Below are 23209 nucleotides of genomic sequence, written 5' to 3'. Positions count from 1 at the left end.
ACAGGACAACCCTGTGAATACACACACTACAGATCAACCCTGTGAGTACACACACTACAGATCAACCCTGTACACACATTACAGATCAACCCTGTGAGTACACACACTACAGATCAACCCTGACTCCTCTATAAACCCTGTGAGTACACACACTACAGATCAACCCTGTGAGTACACACACTACAGATCAACCCTGACTCCTCTATAAACCCTGTGAGTACACACACTACAGATCAACCCTGACTCCTCTATAAACCCTGTGAGTACACACACTACAGATCAACCCTGTGAGTACACACACTACAGATCAACCCTGTGAGTACACACACTACAGATCAACCCTGTGAGTACACACACTACAGATCAACCCTGACTCCTCTATCAACCCTGTGAGTACACACACTACAGATCAACTCTGACTCCTCTATCAACCCTGTGAGTACACACACTACAGATCAACCCTGTGAATACACACACACACTACAGATCAACCTTGTGAATACACACACACACTACAGATCAACCCCCTGTGAGTACTGATGATGATGATGATGGTGTGTGTATAGGACCACCTGTCGTATTTCCACTTTGTGGGTCGTGTGATGGGCCTGGCAGTGTTCCACAGTCACTATATCAACGGAGGCTTCACCCTGCCCTTCTACAAGCAGCTGCTGGGCAAACCTATTATGCTACAAGACCTGGAGACCACTGATCCTGAACTTCACAAGAGTCTGGTCTGGATACTGTGAGTACCACACACTAGTAATTACACTAGCTTTACACCCTGGAGTAATTACACTAGCTTTACTGACCCTGGACTAGACAAGAGTCTGGTCTGGATACTGTGAGTACCACACACTAGTAATTACACTAGCTTTACTGACCCTGGACTAGACAAGAGTCTGGTCTGGATACCGTGAGTACCACACACTAGTAATTACACTAGCTTTACTGACCCTGGACTACACAAGAGTCTGGTCTGGATACCGTGAGTACCACACACTAGTAATTACACTAGCTTTACTGACCCTGGACTAGACAAGAGTCTGGTCTGGATACTGTGAGTACCACACACTAGTAATTACACTAGCTTTACTGATCCTGGACTAGACAAGAGTCTGGTCTGGATACTGTGAGTACCACACACTAGTAATTACACTAGCTTTACTGACCTGGACTAGACAAGAGTCTGGATACTGTGAGTACCACACACTAGTAATTACACTAGCTTTACTGATCCTGGACTACACAAGAGTCTGGTCTGGATACTGTGAGTACCACACACACACACACACTAGTAATTACACTAGCTTTACTGACCCTGGACTAGACAAGAGTCTGGTCTGGATACTGTGAGTACCACACACTAGTAATTACTCTAGCTTTACTGACCCTGGACTAGACAAGAGTCTGGTCTGGATACTGTGAGTACCACACACACTAGTAATTACACTAGCTTTACTGATCCTGGACTATACAAGCTCTAGTCTGGTCTGGATACCGTGAATACCACACACTAGTAATTACACTAGCTTTACTGACCCTGGACTAGACAAGCGTCTGGTCTGGATACCTTGAATACCACACACTAGTAATTACACTAGCTTTACTGACCCTGGACTAGACAAGAGTCTGGTCTGGATACTGTGAGTACCACACACACTAGTAATTACACTAGCTTTACTGATCCTGGACTACACAAGAGTCTGGTCTGGATACTGTGAGTACCACACACACTAGTAATTACACTAGCTTTACTGATCCTGGACTATACAAGCGTCTGGTCTGGATACCGTGAATACCATACACTAGTAATTACACTAGCTTTGTGCCAGCAGTGTCTCTTCGTTTCTGGGTATTACAATGTTATCTCTGTGTGTGTGTGTGTGTGTGTGTGTGTGTGTGTGTGTGTGTGTGTGTGTGTGTGTGTGTAGGGAGAATGACATCTCGTCGGTTCTAGATCATACGTTCTGCGTGGAACACAGTGCCTTCGGGAAGTTCCTTCAACACGAGCTGAAACCCAACGGTCAGAACCTCCCGGTAACCGAGGACAACAAGAAGGAGTACGTGAAGCTTTACGTTACCTGGAGGTTTATGAGGGGGATCGAGGCTCAGTTCTTAGCTCTGCAGAAAGGATTCAGCCAACTGATTCCTCAACACCTCCTCAAACCATTTGACCACAAGGAGCTGGAGGTACCTGTCTGTTGTACCGGTCTGTTGTACCTGTCTGTCTGTTATACCTGTCTGTCCTGTCTGTTGTACCTGTCTGTTACTTGTCTGTTATACCTGTCTGTTGTTGTACCTGTCTGTTGTACTTGTCTGTTGTACCTGTCTGTTGTACCTGTCTGTTGTACCTGTCTGTTATGTCTGTCTGTTGTACCTGTCTGTCTGTTGTTGTACCTGTCTGTTGTACCTGTCTGTTGTACCTGTCTGTTATACCTGTCTGTTGTACCTGTCTGTTATGTCTCTCTGTTATACCTGTCTGTCTGTTGTACCTGTCTGTTGTACCTGTCTGTTGTACCTGTCTGTTGTACCTGTCTGTTATACCTGTCTGTTGTACCTGTCTGTTATGTCTCTCTGTTATACCTGTCTGTCTGTTGTACCTGTCTGTCTGTTGTACCTGTCTGTTATGTCTCTCTGTTGTACCTGTCTGTTGTACCTGTCTGTTGTACCTGTCTGTTGTTACCTGTCTGTCTGTTGTACCTGTCTGTTGTACTCTCTGTTATACCTGTCTGTCTGTTATACCTGTCTGTCTGTTGTACCTGTCTGTTGTACCTGTCTGTTATGTCCTGTCTGTCTGTTATACCTGTCTGTCTGTTGTACCTGTCTGTTGTACCTGTCTGTTATACCTGTCTGTCTGTTATACCTGTCTGTCTGTTGTACCTGTCTGTTGTACCTGTCTGTTATGTCTCTCTGTTATACCTGTCTATCTGTTATACCTGTCTGTCTGTTGTACCTGTCTGTTGTACCTGTCTGTCTGTTATACCTGTCTGTCTGTTATACCTGTCTGTTGTGTCTGTCTTTGTGTCTGTCTGTTGTGTCTGTCTGTTATGTACCTGTCTGTTGTACCTGTCTGTCTGGTATACCTGTCTGTTATACCTGTCTGTCTGTTGTACCTGTCTGTTGTACCTGTCTGTCTGTTATACCTGTCTGTTGTACCTGTCTGTTATACCTGTCTGTCTGTTGTACCTGTCTGTTGTTATACCTGTCTGCTATGTCTGTTGTGTCTGTCTGTTGTGTCTGTCTGTTATACCTGTCTGTCTGTTATACCTGTCTGTTGTACCTGTCTGTCTGTTATACCTGTCTGTTATACCTGTCTGTCTGTTGTTATGTCTGTCTGTTATACCTGTCTGTCTGTTATACCTGTCTGTTGTACCTGTCTGTTATACCTGTCTGTCTGTTATACCTGTCTGTTGTACCTGTCTGTTGTACCTGTCTGTTGTACCTGTCTGTTATGTCTCTCTGTTATACCTGTCTGTCTGTTGTACCTGTCTGTCTGTTGTACCTGTCTGTTGTACTGTTGTTGTACCTGTCTGTTGTACCTGTCTGTCTGTTATACCTGTCTGTCTGTTGTACCTGTCTGTTGTACCTGTCTGTTATACCTGTCTGTCTGTTATACCTGTCTGTCTGTTGTACCTGTCTGTTGTACCTGTCTGTTATGTCTGTCTGTTATACCTGTCTGTCTGTTGTACCTGTCTGTCTGTTATACCTGTCTGTTGTACCTGTCTGTTATACCTGTCTGTCTGTTATACCTGTCTGTCTGTTATACCTGTCTGTCTGTTGTACCTGTCTGTTATACCTGTCTGTTGTACCTGTCTGTTATGTCTCTCTGTTATACCTGTCTGTCTGTTGTTATACCTGTCTGTTATGTCTGTTGTACTGTCTGTTGTACCTGTCTGTCTGTCTGTTGTGTCTGTCTGTTGTGTCTGCCTGTTATACCTGTCTGTTGTACCTGTCTGTCTGTCTGTTATACCTGTCTGTCTGTTGTACCTGTCTGGTGTACCTGTCTGTCTGTTATACCTGTCTGTTGTACCTGTCTGTTATACCTGTCTGTCTGTTATACCTGTCTCCCTGTTATACCTGTCTGCTATATACCTGTCTGTTGTACCTGTCTGGTATACCTGTTTGTCTGTTATACCTGTCTGTCTGTTATACCTGTCTTGTCTGTTGTCCTGTCTGTTGTACCTGTCTGTTGTACCCGTCTATTATACCTGTCTGTCTGTCTGTCTGTTATACCTGTCTGTTATTCCTGTCTGTCTGTTATACCTGTCTGTTATACCTGTCTGTCTGTTGTACCTGTCTGTTATACCTGTCTGTTGTACCTGTCTGTTATACCTGTCTGTCTGTTATACCTGTCTGTTGTACCTGTCTGTTATACCTGTCTGTTGTTATACCTGTCTGTCTGTCTGTTATACCTGTCTGTTGTTCCTGTTATACCTGTCTGTTATACCTGTCTGTCTGTTGTACCTGTCTGTCTGTTATACTGTCTGTCTGTCTGTCTGTGTCTGTTATACCTGTCTGTTATACCTGTCTGTCTACCTGTCTATTGTACCTGTCTGTCTGTTGTACCTGTCTGTCTGTTATACCTGTCTGATGTACCTGTTTGTTATACCTGTCTGTCTGTTATACCTGCCTGTCTGGTGTATACCTGTCTGTTATACCTGTCTGCCTGTTGTACCTGTCTGTCTGTCTGTCTGTCTGTCTGTCTGTCTGTCTGTCTGTTATACCTGTCTGTTATACCTGTCTGTTATAGTGTCTAATCGGAAGCCTGTCTCCCTGTCTCTCTCTAGTGTATAATCGGAGGCCTGTCTCTCTCTAGTGTATAATCGGAGGCCTGTCTGTGTATAATCGGAGGCCTGTCTCTCTGTGTATAATCGGAGGCCTGTCTCTCTAGTGTATAATCGAGGCCTGTCTCCCTGTCTCTCTGTGTGTAATCGGAGGCCTGTCTCCCTGTCTCTCTCTAGTGTATAATCGGAGGCCTGTCTCCCTGTCTCTCTCTAGTGTATAATCGGAGGCCTGTCTCTGTCTGTCTCTCTCTAGTGTATAATCAGAGGCCTGTCTCCCTGTCTCTCTCTAGTGTAGGAGGCCTGTCTCTGTCTCTCTAGTGTATAATCGGAGGCCTGTCTCCTGTCTCTCTCTAGTGTATAATCGGAGGCCTGTCTCCCTGTCTCTCTAGTGTATAATCCCTGTCTCCCTGTCTCTCTCTAGTGTATAATCGGAGGCCTGTCTCCCTGTCTCTCTCTAGTGTATAATCGGAGGCCTGTCTCCTGTCTCTCTGTTATAAATCTGTCTCCCTGTCTCTCTCTAGTGTATAATCGGAGGCCTGTCTCCTCTGTCTGTCTGTCTGTATAATCGGAGGCCTGTATAATCGGAGGCTGTCTGTCTCTCTCTAGTGTATAATCGGAGGCCTGTCTCCCTGTCTCTCTCTAGTGTATAATCGGAGGCCTGTCTCCCTGTCTCTCTCTAGTGTATAATCGGAGGCCTGTCTCCCTGTCTCTCTCTAGTGTATAATCGGAGGCCTGTCTCCCTGTCTCTCTCTAGTGTATAATCGGAGGCCTGTCTCCCTGTCTCTCTCTAGTGTATAATCGGAGGCCTGTCTCTCTCTAGTGTATAATCGGAGGCCTGTCTCTCTCTAGTGTATAATCGGAGGCCTGTCTCCCTGTCTCTCTCTAGTGTATAATCCCTGTCTCTCTCTAGTGTATAATCGGAGGCCTGTCTCCCTGTCTCTAGTGTATAATCGGAGGCCTGTCTCCCTGTCTCTCTCTAGTGTATAATCGGAGGCCTGTCTCCTGTCTCTCTCTAGTGTATAATCGGAGGCCTGTCTCCCTGTCTCTCTCTAGTGTATAATCGGAGGCCTGTCTCTCTCTAGTGTATAATCGGAGGCCTGTCTCCCTGTCTCTCTCTAGTGTATAATCGGAGGCCTGTCTCCCTGTCTCTCTCTAGTGTATAATCGGAGGCCTGTCTCCCTGTCTCTCTAGTGTATAATCGGAGGCCTGTCTCCCTGTCTCTCTCTAGTGTATAATCGGAGGCCTGTCTCTCTCTAGTGTATAATCGGAGGCCTGTCTCTCTCTAGTGTATAATCGGAGGCCTGTCTCCCTGTCTCTCTCTAGTGTATAATCGGAGGCCTGTCTCTCTCTAGTGTATAATCGGAGGCCTGTCTCCCTGTCTCTCTCTAGTGTGTAATCGGAGGCCTGTCTCCCTGTCTCTCTCTAGTGTATAATCGGAGGCCTGTCTCCTGTCTCTCTCTAGTGTATAATCTAGGCCTGTCTCCCGTGTCTCTCTCTAGTGTGTAATCGGAGGCCTGTCTCCCTGTCTCTCTGGTTATAATCGGAGGCCTGTCTCCTGTCTCTCTCTAGTGTATAATCGGAGGCCTGCTCTGTCTCTGTCTCTAGTGTATAATCGGAGGCCTGTCTCCCTGTTCTACCTGTCTCCCTGTCTCTCTCTAGTGTATAATCGGAGGCCTGTTCCACTCTCTCTAGTGTAGGGATCTCTCTCTAGTGTATAATCGGAGGCCTGTCTCCTGTCTCTAGTTATAATCGGAGGCCTGTTCCACTGTGTATAATCAGGCCTGTCTCCCTGTCTCTCTCTAGTGTGTAATCGGAGGCCTGTCTCCCTGTCTCTCTCTAGTGTATAAACGGAACTCCCTGTCTCATAGTGTAGAGGCCTGTCTCCTGTCTCTCTCTAGTGTATAATCGGTGTCTCCTGTCTCTCTCAGTGTATAATCTAGAATGTCTCCCTGTCTCTCTCAGTGTATAATCGGAGGCCTGTCTCTAGTGTATAATTGGAGGCTGTCAGTGATAACTAGAATGTGTCTCCCTGTCTCTAGAACAGTGTATAATGGAGGTTCTAGAACAGTGATAACTAGGAATGTGTTCTAGAACAGTGATAACTAGAAGGCCTGTCTCCCTGTCTCTCTCTAGTGTATAATAGAATGTGTTAGTGTATAATCAGTGATGTTGATGTTCTAGAACAGTGAAACTAGAATGTCTCCTGTACATCAGTGTCTGTTGTGTATAATCTGTTCTAGTGTGTAACAGGAGGCCTGTCTCCCTGTCTCTCTCTAGAAGGCAGTGATAATCGGAGGCCTGTCTCTGTCTCTCTAGTGTGTAATGTCTCCCTGTGTTCTAGAACAGGATAACTAGAATGTGTTGGACCTGTCAGTGATGTTGGTGTTCTAGAACAGTGATAACTAGTGTATAATCAGGCCTGTTCCCTGTTCTAGAACAGTGATAACTCTCTCTCTAGTGAATGTGTTGTCTCCTGTCTCATCTAGTGTATAGAATGTGTTCTAGTCTCAGTGATAACTAGAATGTGTTCCTGTCTCTGTGTATAATCGAGGCCTGTCTAGAACAGTGATAATCTAGAATGTGTTCTACATCAGTGATAATCGGAGGCCTGTGTTCTAGAACAGTGATAACTAGAATGTGTTGTCTCATCAGTGTGTAATCGGATGTGTGAGGCCTGTTCTAGAACAGTGATAATCTAGGCCTGTCTTGTCTCTCTCAGTGATAATAGAATGTGTTCTAGTGAACAGTGTATAATCGGAGGCCTGTCTCCCTGTCTCTCTCTAGTGTAACAGGCCTGTTCTAGAACAGTGTCTAACTCTAGAATGTGTCTCCCTGTTGTGTACAGGCCTGTCAGTATAACAGAGGCCTGTCTCTAGAACAGTGATAACTAGAATGTCTCCTGTCTCATCTAGTGTGTAATCGGAGGCCTGTGTCCCTAGAACAGTGATAACTGGTGTTCTAGTGTAACAGTGTCTCCCTAGTGTGTAATCGGAGGCCTGTCTCCCTGTCTCTCTCTAGTGTATAATCGGAGGCCTGTCTCTAGAACAGTGATAAATCAGGCCTGTCTCCCTGTCCATCTGATAATCGGAGGCCTGTCTCCTGTTCTCTCTAGATAATCAGGCCTGATAACTAGATAATGGAGGCCTGTCTGTACATCAGTGTTATAATCGGAGGCCTGTCTCTAGACAGTGATAACTGTCTCTCTCTAGAATGTGTTCTAGAACAGTGATAGGCATCAGAACATGTGTCTCTCTCTAGTGTAAATCGGAGGCCTGATAACTCTCTCTAGTGTATAATCTATCTCTCTCTCTCTAGTGATAATCGGAGGGTGTCTCTAGAACAGGCCTGTCTCCCTGTCTCTCTCTAGAATGACAGACAGTGTATAATCATCAGGCCTGTCTCTGTCTCAGTGATAATCGGAGATACATGTGTTCTAGAACAGTGTATAATCTAGAACCTCCCTGTCTCTCTCTAGTAATGGTCTATCCTAGAACAGTGATAATCTAGAAGACAGCATCAGATACTGTCTCCCTGTCTCTCTCTACATACAGATACAGTATATCGGAGGCCTGTCTCTAGATCAGTGTATAATCGGAGGCCTGTCTCAGATACATGGCCTATAATCAGGCCTGTCTCCAGAGGCTGTCTCTCTCTAGTGATAATCAGGCCTGTCTCCTCTAGTGTATCTATCTGTCTCTCTCTAGTGTATAATCAGAGGCCTGTCTCCTGTCTAATCTCTCTATGTACTGAGACAGTCTCTCAGATGTATGGTCCTGTCTCTCTCTGAGACAGCATCAGATACATGGTGTATACAGGCCTGTCTCCTGTCTCAGCATCAGATAATGGTCTATGTATACTGAGACAGCATGTCAGTGTGTATCGGAGGCCTGTCATGGTATAAACTATACATAGTGAGAGGCAGCTCCCTGTCTCTCTCTAGTGTATAATCGGGTCTCCCACATAGTGTATACAGCATCAGATCCATGGTCTCTCATGTATAATCGAGACAGCATCAGATACTGAATCGGCCTGTCTCCTGAGTGTGTAACATGTCAGTGTATAATACATGTCTCTCTTTAGTGTATAATCGGAGGCCTACTCCCTGACAGCATCAGATACATGGTCTATACATACTGAGACAGCATCAGATGTCATGTCTCTCTCTAGTGTATAATCTGAGGCCTGACAGCATCAGATACATGGTCTATACATACTGAGACGGAGGCATCAGATACATGGTCTAGTGTATATACGGAGGCCTGTCTCAGCATCAGATACATGGTCTATACATACTGAGACAGACAGCATCAGATACATGGTCTCCACATACTGAGACAGACATCAGATACATGGTCTCTCATACTGAGACAGCATAATACATGGTCTCTCTCTAGTGTATAATCAGACCTGAGACAGCATCAGATGTCTCCTGTCTGGTCTAGTGTATAATCAGGCCTACTGAGACAGCATCAGATATACATGGTCTCTCTCATACTGAGACAGATACATGGTCTGCATCAGATACATCAGGCCTCTCCCTGTCTCTCATAGTGTGTAATGAGACAGCATCAGATACATGGTCTGTCTCACATACTGAGACAGCATCAGTTGATATCATGTCTCCCTGTCTCTCTACATACTGAGGCCAGCATCAGATACATAGTCTGATAATCTGAGACAGACAGCATCAGATAATCAGGCCTGGTCTCTCTACATACTGAGACAGTCATCAGTGTACAATCGGAGGCCTGTCTCTCTAGTGTACTGAGACTCTCTCTAGTGTATAATCAGATACATGTCTCCCTGTCTCTCTCATGTGTAATGGAGGCCTGACAGCATCAGATACATGGTCTCTCTCATACTGAGACAGTCATCAGATCTTTTTAGTGTATAATCTGGAGGCCTGTCTCCTGTCTCTCACTACTGTATAATCGACAGCATGTCAGATACATGTCTCCCTGTCTCTCTAGTGTATAATCATGTCTCCCTGAGACAGCATCAGATAATCATGGTCTCTCTCTAGTGTATAATGAGGCCAGTCTCCCTGTCATGTGATACAGGCCTGTCTCTGTGTGTAATCGGAGGCCTGTCTCTCTCTACATACTGAGACAGCATCAGTGTATAATCAGGCCTGGTCTCTCTCTAGTGTATAATCTGAGGCAGTCATCCTGTCTCCATGTGTATAATCTCTCCCTAGTGTATAATCGAGGCCTGTCAGCATCAGTGTATAATCAGGCCTGTCTCCCTGTCATGGTCAGAGGCATGGTCTCTAGTGTATACTGAGACAGCATCAGATACATGGTCTCTCTCAGTACTGAGAATCAGGCCTCAGATCCATGTCTCTCTCTAGTTGATACTGAGACAGTCATCAGATACATGGTCTAGGCCTGTCTCTCTCTACATAATCTGAGACAGCATCAGATACATGGTCTCTCTCTAGTGTATAATCAGAGGCCTGTCTCCCTGTCTCTCCAGTGTATAATCGAGGCAGCATCAGATACATGGTCTATCTCAGTATAATCGAGACAGCATCAGTGTATAATCGAGGCCTGTCTCTCTCTAGTGATAATCAGGCCTGTCTCCCTGTCTCTCTCAGTAGTGTATACAGGCCTGTCTCCTGTCTCTCTCTAGTGACAATCAGATACATGGTCTATACATACTGAGACAGCATCAGATACATGGTCTCTCTCAGTGTATAATGAGACAGCATCAGATACATGGTCTCTACATGTACTGAGACAGTCATCAGATACATGGTCTCTCTAGTGTACAATCAGAGGCCTGTCAGTCTCTCTCTAGTGTATACATGAGGCCTGTCTCTCTCTAACAAAGAAGATAATCGGAGGCCTGTCTCCCTGTCTCTCTCTAGTGTATAATCAGAGACAGCATCAGATACATGGTCTCTCTCTACATACTGAGACAGCATCAGATACATGGTCTATACATATAGACAGCATCAGATACATGGTCTAGCACTGTGCTGAGACAGCATCATGTGGTTTGCATGGTCTATACATACTGAGACAGCATCAGAGACATGGTCTATACTGCAGTTTGTTACCGAGACAGCATCAGATACATGGTCTCACACATTAACAAAGAACAGCTATAACTAGAACAGTTGATGTTGGTGTTCTAGAACAGTAATAACTAGAATGTGTTGTACATCAGTGATGTTGGTGTTCTAGAACAGTGATAACTAGAATGTGTTGTATCAGTATACATTGGTCTTCTAGAACAGTGATAACTAGAATGTGTTCTAGAACAGTGAGACAGAACAGTGATAACATGGTCTATAACATACTGAGACAGAACATCAGATAGATGGTCTGTACATACTGAGACAGCATAACAGATACATGGTCATCAGTATACTGAGACAGCATCAATAGAATGTGGTCATCAGTAATGTTGGTGTTCTAGAACATATAACTGTGTTCTAGAGACAGCATCAGAATGATACATGGTAACTAGAATGTGTTGTACATCAGTAATGGTGGTGTTCTAGACAGTGATAACAGAATGTGTTGTACATCAGTGCATCAGATTGGTGTTCTCCATACATACTGAGACAGCATCAGACATGGTTCTAGAACAGTGATAACTATACATGGTCTACATCATGATGGTGGTGTTCTGAGACACATCAGATACATGGTTCTATGATAACTATACTGAGAACAGTGATGGTGGTGTTCAGAACAGTGATAACTATGTGTCTATTCAGCAGGCCCAAGGCTGTTCACCATCCATCTGATAGACAGCATCAGATACATGGTAAGAACCTTTACATTTAACACCCACAGCTGACGGTTACAGCATCAGAACCTACATGGTCTGTCAAACACATACTGAGACAGCATCAGATACATGGTCTATTCATACTGAAACAGCATCAGATACATGGTCTGACACATACTCTTTAGACAGACAGCATCAGATACATGGTCTATACATACTGAGACAGCATCAGATACATGGTCTCATGGTCTATACATACTGAGACAGCATCAGATACATGGTCTATACATACTGAGACAGCATCAGATACATGGTCTATACATACTGAGACAGCATCAGATACATGGTCTATACATACTGAGACAGCATCAGATACATGGTCTATACATACTGAGACAGCATCAGATACATGGTCTATACATACTGAGACAGCATCAGATACATGGTCTATACATACTGAGACAGCATCAGATACATGGTCTATACATACTGAGACAGCATCAGATACATGGTCTACACATACTGAGACAGCATCAGATACATGGTCTCCACATACATGAGACAGCATCAGATACATGGTCTATACATACTGAGACAGCATCAGATACATGGTCTATACATACTGAGACAGCATCAGATACATGGTCTCCACATACTGAGACAGCATCAGATACATGGTCTATACATACTGAGACAGACAGCATCAGATACATGGTCTATACATACTGAGACAGCATCAGATACATGGTCTCCACATACTGAGACAGCATCAGATACATGGTCTATACATACTGAGACAGCATCAGATACATGGTCTATACATACTGAGACAGCATCAGATACATGGTCTATACATACTGAGACAGACAGCATCAGATACATGGTCTATACATACTGAGACAGCATCAGATACATGGTCTATACATACTGAGACAGCATCAGATACATGGTCTATACATACTGAGACAGCATCAGATACATGGTCTATACATACTGAGACAGCATCAGATACATGGTCTCCACATACTGAGACAGCATCAGATACATGGTCTATACATACTGAGACAGCATCAGATACATGGTCTATACATACTGAGACAGCATCAGATACATGGTCTAGAGACAGCATCAGATACATGGTCTATACATACTGAGACAGCATCAGATACATGGTCTATACATACTGAGACAGCATCAGATACATGGTCTACATACTGAGACAGCATCAGATACATGGTCTATACATACTGAGACAGCATCAGATACATGGTCTATACATACTGAGACAGCATCAGATACATGGTCTATACATACTGAGACAGCATCAGATACATGGTCTATACATACTGAGACAGCATCAGATACATGGTCTACATACTGAGACAGCATCAGATACATGGTCTATACATACTGAGACAGCATCAGATACATGGTCTATACATACTGAGACAGCATCAGATACATGGTCTATACATACTGAGACAGCATCAGATACATGGTCTACACATACTGAGACAGCATCAGATACATGGTCTATACATACTGAGACAGCATCAGATACATGGTCTATACATACTGAGACAGCATCAGATACATGGTCTATACATACTGAGACAGCATCAGATACATGGTCTATACATACTGAGACAGCATCAGATACATGGTCTATACATACTGAGACAGCATCAGATGATGACATACTGAGACAGCATCAGATACATGGTCTATACATACTGAGACAGCATCAGATACATGGTCTATACATACTGAGACAGACAGCATCAGATACATGGTCTATACATACTGAGACAGCATCAGATACATGGTCTACACATACTGAGACAGCATCAGATACATGGTCTATACATACTGAGACAGCATCAGATACATGGTCTATACATACTGAGACAGCATCAGATACATGGTCTATACATACTGAGACAGCATCAGATACATGGTCTATACATACTGAGACAGCATCAGATACATGGTCTATACATACTGAGACAGCATCAGATACATGGTCTATACATACTGAGACAGCATCAGATACATGGTCTATACATACTGAGACAGCATCAGATACATGGTCTATACATACTGAGACAGCATCAGATACATGGTCTATACATACTGAGACAGCATCAGATACATGGTCTATACATACTGAGACAGCATCAGATACATGGTCTATACATACTGAGACAGCATCAGATACATGGTCTACATACTGAGACAGCATCAGATACATACTGAGACAGCATCAGATACATGGTCTCCACATACTGAGACAGCATCAGATACATGGTCTATACATACTGAGACAGCATCAGATACATGGTCTATACATACTGAGACAGCATCAGATACATGGTCTATACATACTGAGACAGCATCAGATACATGGTCTATACATACTGAGACAGCATCAGATACATGGTCTATACATACTGAGACAGCATCAGATACATGGTCTATACATACTGAGACAGCATCAGATACATGGTCTACACATACTGAGACAGCATCAGATACATGGTCTATACATACTGAGACAGCATCAGATACATGGTCTATACATACTGAGACAGCATCAGATACATGGTCTATACATACTGAGACAGCATCAGATACATGGTCTATACATACTGAGACAGCATCAGATACATGGTCTATACATACTGAGACAGCATCAGATACATGGTCTATACATACTGAGACAGCATCAGATACATGGTCTATACATACTGAGACAGCATCAGATACATGGTCTATACATACTGAGACAGACAGCATCAGATACATGGTCTATACATACTGAGACAGCATCAGATACATGGTCTACACATACTGAGACAGACAGCATCAGATACATGGTCTATACATACTGAGACAGCATCAGATACATGAGACAGACATCAGATACATGGTCTATACATACTGAGACAGCATCAGATACATGGTCTATACATACTGAGACAGCATCAGATACATGGTCTACACATACTGAGACAGCATCAGATACATGGTCTATACATACTGAGACAGCATCAGATACATGGTCTCCACATACTGAGACAGCATCAGATACATGGTCTATACATACTGAGACAGCATCAGATACATGGTCTATACATACTGAGACAGCATCAGATACATGGTCTATACATACTGAGACAGCATCAGATACATGGTCTATACATACTGAGACAGCATCAGATACATGGTCTATGAGACAGCATCAGATACATGGTCTCACATACTGAGACAGCATCAGATACATGGTCTATACATACTGAGACAGCATCAGATACATGGTCTACACATACTGAGACAGCATCAGATACATGGTCTATACATACATGGTCTATACATACTGAGACAGCATCAGATACATGGTCTATACATACTGAGACAGACAGCATCAGATACATGGTCTATACATACTGAGACAGCAGCCAGATACATGGTCTATACATACTGAGACAGCATCAGATACATGGTCTATACATACTGAGACAGACAGCATCAGATACATGGTCTATACATACTGAGACAGCATCAGATACATGGTCTATACATACTGAGACAGCATCAGATACATGGTCTATACATACTGAGACAGCATCAGATACATGGTCTATACATACTGAGACAGCATCAGATACATGGTCTCCACATACTGAGACAGACAGCATCAGATACATGGTCTATACATACTGAGACAGCATCAGATACATGGTCTACACATACTGAGACAGCATCAGATACATGGTCTATACATACTGAGACAGCATCAGATACATGGTCTACACATACTGAGACAGCATCAGATACATGGTCTCCACATACTGAGACAGCATCAGATACATGGTCTCCACATACTGAGACAGACAGCATCAGATACATGGTCTATACATACTGAGACAGCATCAGATACATGGTCTACACATACTGAGACAGACAGCATCAGATACATGGTCTATACATACTGAGACAGCATCAGATACATGGTCTACACATACTGAGACAGCATCAGATACATGGTCTACACATACTGAGACAGCATCAGATACATGGTCTATACATACTGAGACAGCATCAGATACATGGTCTACACATACTGAGACAGACAGCATCAGATACATGGTCTATACATACTGAGACAGCATCAGATACATGGTCTCCACATACTGAGACAGCATCAGATACATGGTCTATACATACTGAGACAGCATCAGATACATGGTCTATACATACTGAGACAGACAGCATCAGATACATGGTCTATACATACTGAGACAGCATCAGATACATGGTCTATACATACTGAGACAGCATCAGATACATGGTCTACACATACTGACAGAGATGTGCTGTTGTACAACCTGACTATGTGACTCCGCTAGCGCCACTAACAGGTATAACCTGACTATGTGACTCCACTAGCGCCACTAACAGGTATAACCTGACTATGGGACTCCGCTAGCTCCACTAACAGGTATAACCTGACTATGGGACTCCACTAGCGCCACTAACAGGTATAACCTGACTATGGGACTCCGCTAGCGCCACTAACAGGTATAACCTGACTATGGGACTCCGCTAGCGCCACTCAGGTATAACCTGACTGGGACTCTAGCGCCACTAACAGGTATAACCTGACTATGGGACTCCGCTAGCGCCACTAACAGGTATAACCTGACTATGGGACTCCGCTAGCGCCACTAACAGGTATAACCTGACTATGGGACTCCGCTAGCGCCACTAACAGGTATAACCTGACTATGGGACTCCGCTAGCGCCACTAACAGGTATAACCTGACTATGTGACTCCGCTAGCGCCACTCAGATAACCTGACTATGGACTCCATACTAGCGCCACTAACAGGTCTAACCTGACTATGGTCTCCAGCATAGCGCCACTAACAGGTATAACCTGACTATGGGACTCCACTAGCGCCACTAACAGGTATAACCTGACTATGGGACTCCGCTAGCGCCACTAACAGGTATAACCTGACTATGGGACTCCACTAGCGCCACTAACAGGTATAACCTGACTATGGGACTCCGCTAGCGCCACTAACAGGTATAACCTGACTATGGACTCCGCTAGCGCCACTAACAGGTATAACCTGACTATGGGACAGCATCAGCGCCACTAACAGGTATAACCTGACTATGGGACTCGCTCAGCGCCACTAACAGGTATAACCTGACTATGTGACTCCGCTAGCGCCACTAACAGGTATAACCTGACTATGGGACTCCGCTAGCGCCACTAACAGGTATAACCTGACTATGGGACTCTGCTAGCGCCACTAACAGGTATAACCTGACTATGGGACTCCGCTAGCGCCACTAACAGGTATAACCTGACTATGAGACTCCTCTAGCGCCACTAACAGGTATAACCTGACTATGAGACTCCTCTAGCGCCACTAACAGGTATAACCTGACTATGGGACTCCGCTAGCGCCACTAACAGGTACAACCTGACTATGGGACTCCGCTAGCGCCACTAACAGGTACAACCTGACTATGGGACTCCGCTAGCGCCACTAACAGGTACAACCTGACTATGGGACTCCGCTAGCGCCACTAACAGGTATAACCTGACTATGGGACTCCGCTAGCACCACTAACAGGTATAACCTGACTATGGGACTCCGCTAGCGCCACTAACAGTTATAACCTGACTATGGGACTCCGCTAGCGCCACTAACAGGTATAACCTGACTATGGGACTCCGCTAGCGCCACTAACAGGTATAACCTGACTATGGGACTCCGCTAGCGCCACTAACAGGTATAACCTGACTATGGGACTCCGCTAGCGCCACTAACAGGTATAACCTGACTATGGGACTCCACTAGCGCCACTAACAGGTATAACCTGACTATGGGACTCCGCTAGCGCCACTAACAGGTATAACCTGACTATGGGACTCATAGCGCCACTAACAGGTATAACCTGACTATGGGACTCCGCTAGCGCCACTAACAGGTATAACCTGACTATGGGACTCCGCTAGCGCCACTAACAGGTATAACCTGACTATGGGACTCCGCTAGCGCCACTAACAGGTATAACCTGACTATGGGACTCCGCTAGCGCCACTAACAGGTATAACCTGACTATGGGACTCCGCTAGCGCCACTAACAGGTATAACCTGACTATGGGACTCCGCTAGCGCCACTAACAGGTATAACCTGACTATGGGACTCCGCTAGCGCCACTAACAGGTATAACCTGACTATGGGACTCGCTAGCGCCACTAACAGGTATAACCTGACTATGGGACTCCTCTAGCGCCACTAACAGGTATAACCTGACTATGAGACTCCTCTAGCGCCACTAACAGGTATAACCTGACTATGGGACTCCGCTAGCGCCACTAACAGGTACAACCTGACTATGGGACTCCGCTAGCGCCACTAACAGGTACAACCTGACTATGGGACTCACGCTAGCGCCACTAACAGGTACAACCTGACTATGGGACTCCGCTAGCGCCACTAACAGGTATAACCTGACTATGGGACTCCGCTAGCGCCACTAACAGGTATAACCTGACTATGGGACTCCGCTAGCGCCACTAACAGGTATAACCTGACTATGGGACTCCGCTAGCGCCACTAACAGGTATAACCTGACTATGGGACTCCGCTAGCGCCACTAACAGGTATAACCTGACTATGGGACTCCGCTAGCGCCACTAACAGGTATAACCTGACTATGGGACTCGCTAGCGCCACTAACAGGTATAACCTGACTATGGGACTCCGCTTTTCACTAACAGGTATAACCTGACTATGGGACTCCTCTAGCGCCACTAACAGGTATAACCTGACTATGGGACTCCGCTAGCGCCACTAACAGGTACAACCTGACTATGGGACTCCGCTAGCGCCACTAACAGGTATAACCTGACTATGGGACTCCGCTAGCGCCACTAACAGGTATAACCTGACTATGGGACTCCACTAGCGCCACTAACAGGTACAACCTGACTATGGGACTCCGCTAGCGCCACTAACAGGTATAACCTGACTATGGGACTCCGCTAGCGCCACTAACAGGTATAACCTGACTATGGGACTCCGCTAGCGCCACTAACAGGTATAACCTGACTATGGGACTCCGCTAGCGCCACTAACAGGTATAACCTGACTATGGGACTCCGCTAGCGCCACTAACAGGTATAACCTGACTATGGGACTCCGCTAGCGCCACTAACAGGTATAACCTGACTATGGGACTCTACTTAAGTAGATTTTCACTCCTGAACATATTTAGACTGTGACCAAAGGGGTTGAATAGATTGTATATTGACTCAAGACATCTCAGCTTTTCATTTTTTATTGATTTGTACACATTTCTAAAAACATAATTCCACTTTGACATTATGGGGTGTTTGTGTGTCGCTGGCCTAAACAACATCTAAAATGGATCCATTTTATATTCAGGCTGTAACAGAAAATGTGGAAAAAGTCGAGGGTTGTGAATACATTCTGAAGGCACTGAACATCACTGTCTGGATATTAATCTCTCTCTTCCTCCCTCTCTCCCTCCCTCCCTCCCTCCCTTCCTCCCTCTCTACCTTCCTCCCTCTCTCCCTTCCTCCCTCTCTACCTTCCTTCTCTCTCCCTCCTCCCTTTCTCCCTTCCTCCCTCCCTCCCTTCCTCCCTCTCTCCCTTCCTCCTTCCCTCCCTCTCCTCCTCCCTTCCTCCCTCCTCCCTCTCTCCCTTCCTCCCCTCTCTCCCTTCCTCCCTTCCTCCCTCCCTCCCCTCTCCCCTCCTCCCTCTCTCCTCCCCTCCTCCCTCCCTCCTCCTCCCTCTCCTCCTTCCTCCTCCCCTCCTCCCTTCCCTCCCCTTCCTCCCTCTCTCCCTTCCTCCCTCTCTCCTTCCTCCCTCCTCCCTTCCTCCCTCCCTCCCTCCCCTCCTCCTCCCTCTCCCTTCCTCCCTTCCTCCTCCCTCCCTCTCCCTCCCTTCCTTCCTCCCTCTCCCTCCTCCCTCCCTTCCTCCCCCTCCCTTCCTCCCTCTCCTCTCCCTTCCTCCCTCCCTCCCTTCCTTCCTCCCTCCTCCCCTCCTCTCTCCCTCCCTCCCTCCCTCCTCCCTCTCTCCTCCTCCCTCCCTCCCTCCCTCTCCTTTCTCCCTCCCCTCCTCCCTCCTCTCTCCTTTCCTCCCTTCCCTTCCTCCCTTCCTCCTCCTCCCTCCTCTCCCTTCCTCCCTCTCTCCCTCCCTCCCTTCCTCCCTTCCCTCTCTCCCTCCTCCCTCCCCCTCCTCCCTCCCTCCCTCCCTCCTCTCCTCCCTCCCTCCCTCCTCCCTCCTCTCCCCTCCCTCCCTCCCTTTCTCCCTCCCTCCCCCTCCCTCTCTCCCTCCCTCCCTCCCTCCCTCCCTCCCTCTCTCCCCTCCCTCCCCCTCCCTCTCTCTCTCCCTCCCTTCCTCCCTTTCTCCCTCCCTTCCTCCCTCTCTCCCTCCCTTCCTCCCTCTCTCCCTCCTCTCCCCTCTCTCTCCCTCCCTCTCTCCCTTCCTCCCTCCCTCTCTCTCCCTCTCTCCCTCCTCCCTTCCTCCCTCCCCCTCTCTCTCCCTTCCTCTCTCCCTTCCTCCCTCCCTCTCTCTCCCTTCCTCCCTCCCTCTCTCTCTCCTTCTCCTCCTTTAGTTTTAACAGAATAGATATCCCTCCCTACGAGTCGTACGAGAAACTTTATGAGAAACTGCTGACGGCTGTGGAGGAAACGTGCGGCTTCGCTGTGGAGTGAAACACACTCACACACACGTCACCCTGCAATAACCCCCCGCCCCTACAGAACTACTATTGACCAATCACAGGACAATACCACCTAGCCCCTCCCATCCCGACCAGACTGATCTCCAGGGGAACTGTCATCATGGGTCACGCCGGGTTGGTTACCATGGTTGCATGATCCGGTTGCATCATCGGTTCCTGTATTTTAGAGGTTTTTCAGATTTTGAAGAAACATTTTTATCCTTCAGTTTTATCGAGCTATGATGTCACTCTTCAGAACAACCAATGACTTTGATTCTGTCTCCAATCACACGCAGTCTCTGTACAGAATAAGCCAATCAGAGACGATCTGAGCTGAAATCCTCCAATCAGAAAGCAGATTGATTAATGTTCATGCTTCATGTTTAACCACTGTTGTGTGTGTGTGTGTGTGTGTGTGTGTGTGTGTGTGTGTGTGTGTGTGTGTGTGTGTGTGTGTGTGGTGCATAGCACCTGGTCCTCTGTATAATGGTATTAAGCCTGTATGTCTCTCTGATTATTCTTTTATTTATTTACTGTGATGATGATGATGATGATACTGACCTGCTGCTACTCTACAGAGACGGACCCCCTAACCCCTCCTCTAATCCCTCCTTCTTTTGTCTTCCTCTCTCCTCATCCCCCTCCTCTCATCTTTCCTTCTCTCCTCTCATCCCTCCTCTCATCCCTCTCTCCTCTCATCCCTCCTTCTCTTCTCTCCTCCCTCTCTCTCCTTTCTCTCATCCCTCATTCTGTTCTCTAATCCCTCCTTCTCTCCTCTCATCCCTCCTTCTCTCCTCACATCCCTCATTCTGTCCTCTCATCCCTCATTCTCTCCTCTTCCTCTCTCCTCTCATCCCTCTCTCCCTCTCCTCCACTCACAGCCATTAACCCTCTCTCATCCCTCCTTCTCTCATCCCTCCCTCTCTCCTCCTCTCATCCCTCCCTCTCTCCTCCTCTCATCCCTCCTTTTCTCCTCCCTCTCTCATCCCTCCCTCCCTCTCTCCTCCTCTCATCCCTCCTTCTCTCCTCCCTCTCTCCCTCTCCTCCACTCACAGCCATTAACCCTCTCTCCTTCTCTCCTCTCATCCTCCCTCATCCTTGTTAGGGTTCATTTGGGTCTGACAAACAGACTGGCTGTGAGCTAACCTGCCTCACTCCCCAGCCTGTCTCATCCCCACACCTGTCTGAAATATGCAATAAACCCCCAAACTTCACCGCTCTCTCCATCTCTGTGTCCCTCCCTACCTCCATCCCCCTCTCTCTCCAGCTGTGTCCCTCCCTACCTCCATCCCTCTCTCTCTCCACCTGTCTCTCCCTACCTCCATCCCCCTCTCTCTCCACCTGTCTCTCCCTACCTCCATCCCTCTCTCTCCATCTCTGTGTCCCTCCCTACCTCCATCCCCCTCTCTCTCCACCTGTGTCTCTTCCTACCTCCATCCCTCTCTCTCGCCACCTGTGTCTCTCTCTACCTCCATCCCTCTCTCTCTCCACCTGTGTCTCTCCCTACCTCTCCATCTCTGTGTCTCTTCCTACCTCCATCCCCCTCTCTCTCCATCTCTGTGTCTCTCCCTACCTCCATCCCTCTCTCTCTCCACCTGTGTCCCTCCCTACCTCCATCCCTCTCTCTCTCCACCTGTGTCCCTCCCTACCTCCATCCCTCTCTCTCTCCACCTGTGTCTCTTCCTACCTCCATCCCTCTCTCTCCATCTCTGTGTCTCTCCCTATCTCCATCCCTCTCTCTCTCCATCAGTCTCCCTCCCTACCTCCATCTCTCTCTCTCTCCAAACTTCACATCTCTACATCTGTGTCCCTCCCCTCCCCTCCATCCATCCCCCTCCCCCCCCCTCTCCTGAACAGACAGACATAAGGTTGGTTGGTTATTGGTTACTTTTCTGTTTATTTTTCTGTTTATTTTTCTCCCTGAATGAAATCAAACTAAATGTTGAAGGTCAAAAATGATGAAGACTGGACGTCAGATGACTAAATGAGTGACCTCCAGACCTGAGAAACAAATGAAATCAAACTAAATGTTGAAGGTCAAAAATGATGAAGACTGGACGTTGGTGGAACATAACAGATGACTGCACTCTGCAGTATGAGTGATCTCTGACCTGAGACCTGATGAGCTCAGTGACAGGACCATGGCTCCCAGTACTGCAGTGACCTGAGACCTGATGCCTTGAGGGGCTACTTTAGCAGTCAGAGGATCTCTGACCTGGACCTGATGCCTTTAGCTCCCAGTACTGCAGTATGAGTGATTTCTGACCTGATGCCTTTAGCTCAGTGGGCTACAGGACCACGGCTCCCAGTACTGCAGTATGAGTGATCTCTGACCTGAGACCTGATGCCTTTAGCTCAGTGGGCTACAGGACCACGGCTCCCAGTACTGCAGTATGAGTGATCTCTGACCTGAGACCTGATGCCTTTAACAGGACCACGGAGAGGTATGTTCTCTGACCTGAGACCTGATGCCTTTAAAGATGGAAGCAGAGTATTGTAACTTCCCGGGCTACTAAACATTAATGACAAAATACTGTGTAAATAAGATTCTATTAAAGAAACTAAATTGAAAATAAAAGTTGAGTTCCAACTTGTCTTTATTCTGGAGAAGAACTGGTGCAAATCATAATGGAGGGTTCATGAGAAAATCCTTAACATACACTACACATAGACATGTGTTAAAAACAAACATGCCCTGAATCTCATTGCTGATATGACGTGTATAATTTAATGTTTTGTCTACAGTATAAGATCTGACGTTTGTTCAAATATATATTCTTCAACCTGTGTGTTTGGTTATGTTCTTTGTTAAATATGCATTTTTAAAATGTATCATTTAACTCCCGTATATGTTTGTATAAATGGAAAAGTTCAAGAAAGAAAAAAAAAGAAGAAAAAAATAATG

At 46.2% G+C, this 23209-nt stretch overlaps 1 protein-coding gene across 1 annotated transcript in view; it reads left to right on the top strand.

Moving 5' to 3' along the window:
* LOC135571022 (E3 ubiquitin-protein ligase SMURF1-like) overlaps window positions 1-22712 on the top strand; it is a 63618-nt gene extending 40906 nt beyond the window's left edge. Inside the window, exons 10-13 of the mRNA XM_065016839.1 lie at window positions 567-745; window positions 1935-2193; window positions 22442-22552; window positions 22659-22712. Coding sequence (XP_064872911.1) covers window positions 567-745; window positions 1935-2193; window positions 22442-22552; window positions 22659-22712 — 603 coding nt within the window. The remainder of the gene's footprint in view (window positions 1-566; window positions 746-1934; window positions 2194-22441; window positions 22553-22658) is intronic.
* Window positions 22713-23209: the final 497 nt, after the last annotated feature.

This window comes from Oncorhynchus nerka, unplaced genomic scaffold (genome assembly GCF_034236695.1).
Source record: "Oncorhynchus nerka isolate Pitt River unplaced genomic scaffold, Oner_Uvic_2.0 unplaced_scaffold_838, whole genome shotgun sequence".
In the NCBI taxonomy this organism is placed as follows: domain Eukaryota; kingdom Metazoa; phylum Chordata; class Actinopteri; order Salmoniformes; family Salmonidae; genus Oncorhynchus; species Oncorhynchus nerka.
The sequence above is the reverse complement of the archived record's forward strand: the minus strand, read 5'-3'. Positions and strand labels throughout refer to the sequence as shown.